Source organism: Vulpes lagopus, chromosome 1 (genome assembly GCF_018345385.1).
Source record: "Vulpes lagopus strain Blue_001 chromosome 1, ASM1834538v1, whole genome shotgun sequence".
Classification (NCBI taxonomy): domain Eukaryota; kingdom Metazoa; phylum Chordata; class Mammalia; order Carnivora; family Canidae; genus Vulpes; species Vulpes lagopus.
The window spans coordinates 14,848,351-14,850,573 of NC_054824.1; the positions used below are offsets into that span (position 1 = coordinate 14,848,351).

At 44.8% G+C, this 2,223-nt stretch overlaps 1 protein-coding gene across 1 annotated transcript; it reads right to left on the reverse strand.

Annotated features, from left to right (window-relative positions):
* Positions 1-385: 385 nt before the first annotated feature.
* LOC121495658 (NADH dehydrogenase [ubiquinone] 1 alpha subcomplex subunit 2-like) lies at positions 386-801 on the reverse strand. The gene has a single exon (XM_041763485.1). It carries the CDS (start codon positions 760-762, stop codon positions 463-465), a length of 300 nt encoding a protein of 99 aa, XP_041619419.1. The 5' UTR covers positions 763-801; the 3' UTR covers positions 386-462.
* Between the last annotated feature and the right edge of the window lie 1,422 nt (positions 802-2,223).

Genomic DNA, 2,223 nt, shown 5'->3' on the forward strand with positions numbered 1-2,223 from the left:
ATCCTCAGCCTGGCTGTACAAGATGGTCACCAGTCTGCATACCACCTCATGCTATCTCCTCCACGTCCAGGAAGAAAGAACAGGATGCCTTCCGTGAACTATTTGACAAATGCCTTCAGTTTTGGCCTAATCCAACCATCTTGAACCAGTCTTTTGGCCAGATAGGATATCAGGGGCTGATTGGATTTCTGCCCGATGATCCAACCAATTATGTTACAGTACAGCTTGGATTTTCTTTTTTTTTTTTTTTTTTTTTGATGGGACAGAATAAAGTTTTATTTTTATATTAAACTGTTTTGCCTCAGTGGTTGCAGGTTAAGGGTTGAAGGATAAAATGAGTATAAGAACATCCAGAGATGGCATTCTTCGGCACAAGAACAGAACACATTTTTTCACATTTTACTCGGTCTAACAAAGCCCAAGTTGTGGGGCTGTTGTTGCTCTTAACAATCAGTGGAGGCTTCAGGCTTTGCCACTTAGCACATTCTCCACAGCTTTGGTTACCTGGTCAGCACTCAAGTTGTTCAAGGAGACATTCTTCTCTTGGCCAAATGCGTAGCGGGCCCAGAGTTTGGGCTGCACATCCGAACACTCGCGGATTAGGATTGGCAGGTCAGGGTTCGCCTTCTTCAGCTCCACATAGTGTTTCTCGATGAATTCCCTGACGCCCTGACTGCCGGACGAGCACTGGCACAAGTGGACGCGAATCTCACGCAGGCCAACTTTAGCCCCAATTCTCAGACTCGATGCGGCACCAGCCATCTCGCAACACTAGTGCCTAGGCAACGCTAGTGCCTAACTCCCCCCAGCTTGGATTTTCTTGATAGGCATTAAGTCATCAGAGCTTGCCCTGGAGGTGGGGGTGGGGCCAATCTCACAAAAACCATACAGCTGCCACAGCAGAGAGAAGTGACTGAAGGTTGTCAAGACAACCATCATATCTACTGAGGGGAGGAAAAGAGATAGAGAACTACTTTTTGACAGCATTGTCCAAATAAGAGAGAAAAGTGGCTTGGCCTGGGATGGTGGCCATGCAAGTGAAAAGAAGTGGATAGATTCTGAAGGTAGAGTCAAGAGGACTTACAGCTAGATTGGAATGGGGAGAGGGGTCTTGTGTTAAATGTTTAAGTATGAAAAACAGGCCAGAATGCAGTGGGTGTCTCCCACTTCTTGCTCCTAATTTGTCTCCAGGCAGAATAAAGATTAGGACAGCTACAGTGGCGGGCTCAGCTCCCAGCCAATTTACGCCAGAGAATAGGCCTCTCTGCTTTTTCAATGCAAGTCCCTTCTAGGCAGCAATATCAACATGCAAGTCAGATATGAAAATACTTAATGACTGGCATTTGTTGACATTTTAAACCAAGACAGAAATCAAATGTAAGTCTCACACCCAGAAGTTGATCATGCAGCCTCAACTTGACCCTCTTACACCTCAAGTCAGATTATTTTCCTCATGATCACAGCTTCTAGCTGAGGCACAAGCCCTTCCTATTTCCTCTCTAGATCTTTCTCACTGTATTATCATCTTAGGCTGGGGCCTGAATGAATTCATTACAGTTCCATGTGCCAGGCTCTGTGCTAAGACTTACATATATTGGCTCATTAATTTGAAGGTAAATATCATCCCCATTCCCAAAATGAAGAAATCCAGGTTGTGTGGGCTGGAGATTTGGAGTGAAGGAGACTACAATTTCTGAAAGGCTACCACGTGCCACTTCACATCTTCTGTGTTAACATAATGGTCATAACAATGCTAAGATGATCCTATGAAGAAGAAAAATGAGACTCTGAGAGACTCAGTATTATGGACATGGTCACACACTAAATTAGGAGGAGCATCGGGATTTTAGTCCTGATTTTTGTTTTTTGGATCCCCAGGCTTTCCATCAATACCATAATGTCTTTCCAGGCAGGGATACCCACCACCCACTTGCGGGGGGGGGGGGGGGCGGGATATGCTGAGCTGAGCTTCGAGAGATAGAGAGAGAGGAAGAAGATGCCTCTAGGAAGCCATAAGCACAGTTCTCTCCTGACTTTAAAGAAAGGTCCCAAGACTTTCTTGGGAGATTTTCTCACACCAACAAATACACTCTCATCTTCTATCACCCCCACCATTCTGTTCTGTTATCCTGACTCAGTATCTGCTTGAAAAAGGACACTTTTTTTTTTTAAAGATTTATGTATTTATTTATTTGAGAGAGAGAGCATGGGGCAGGGGTAGGC

Excerpts from the sequence above, each read along its gene's own strand:
- LOC121495658 (XM_041763485.1), bottom strand. The coding sequence starts at position 762 with ATGGCTGGTGCCGCATCGAGTCTGAGAATTGGGGCTAAAGTTGGCCTG.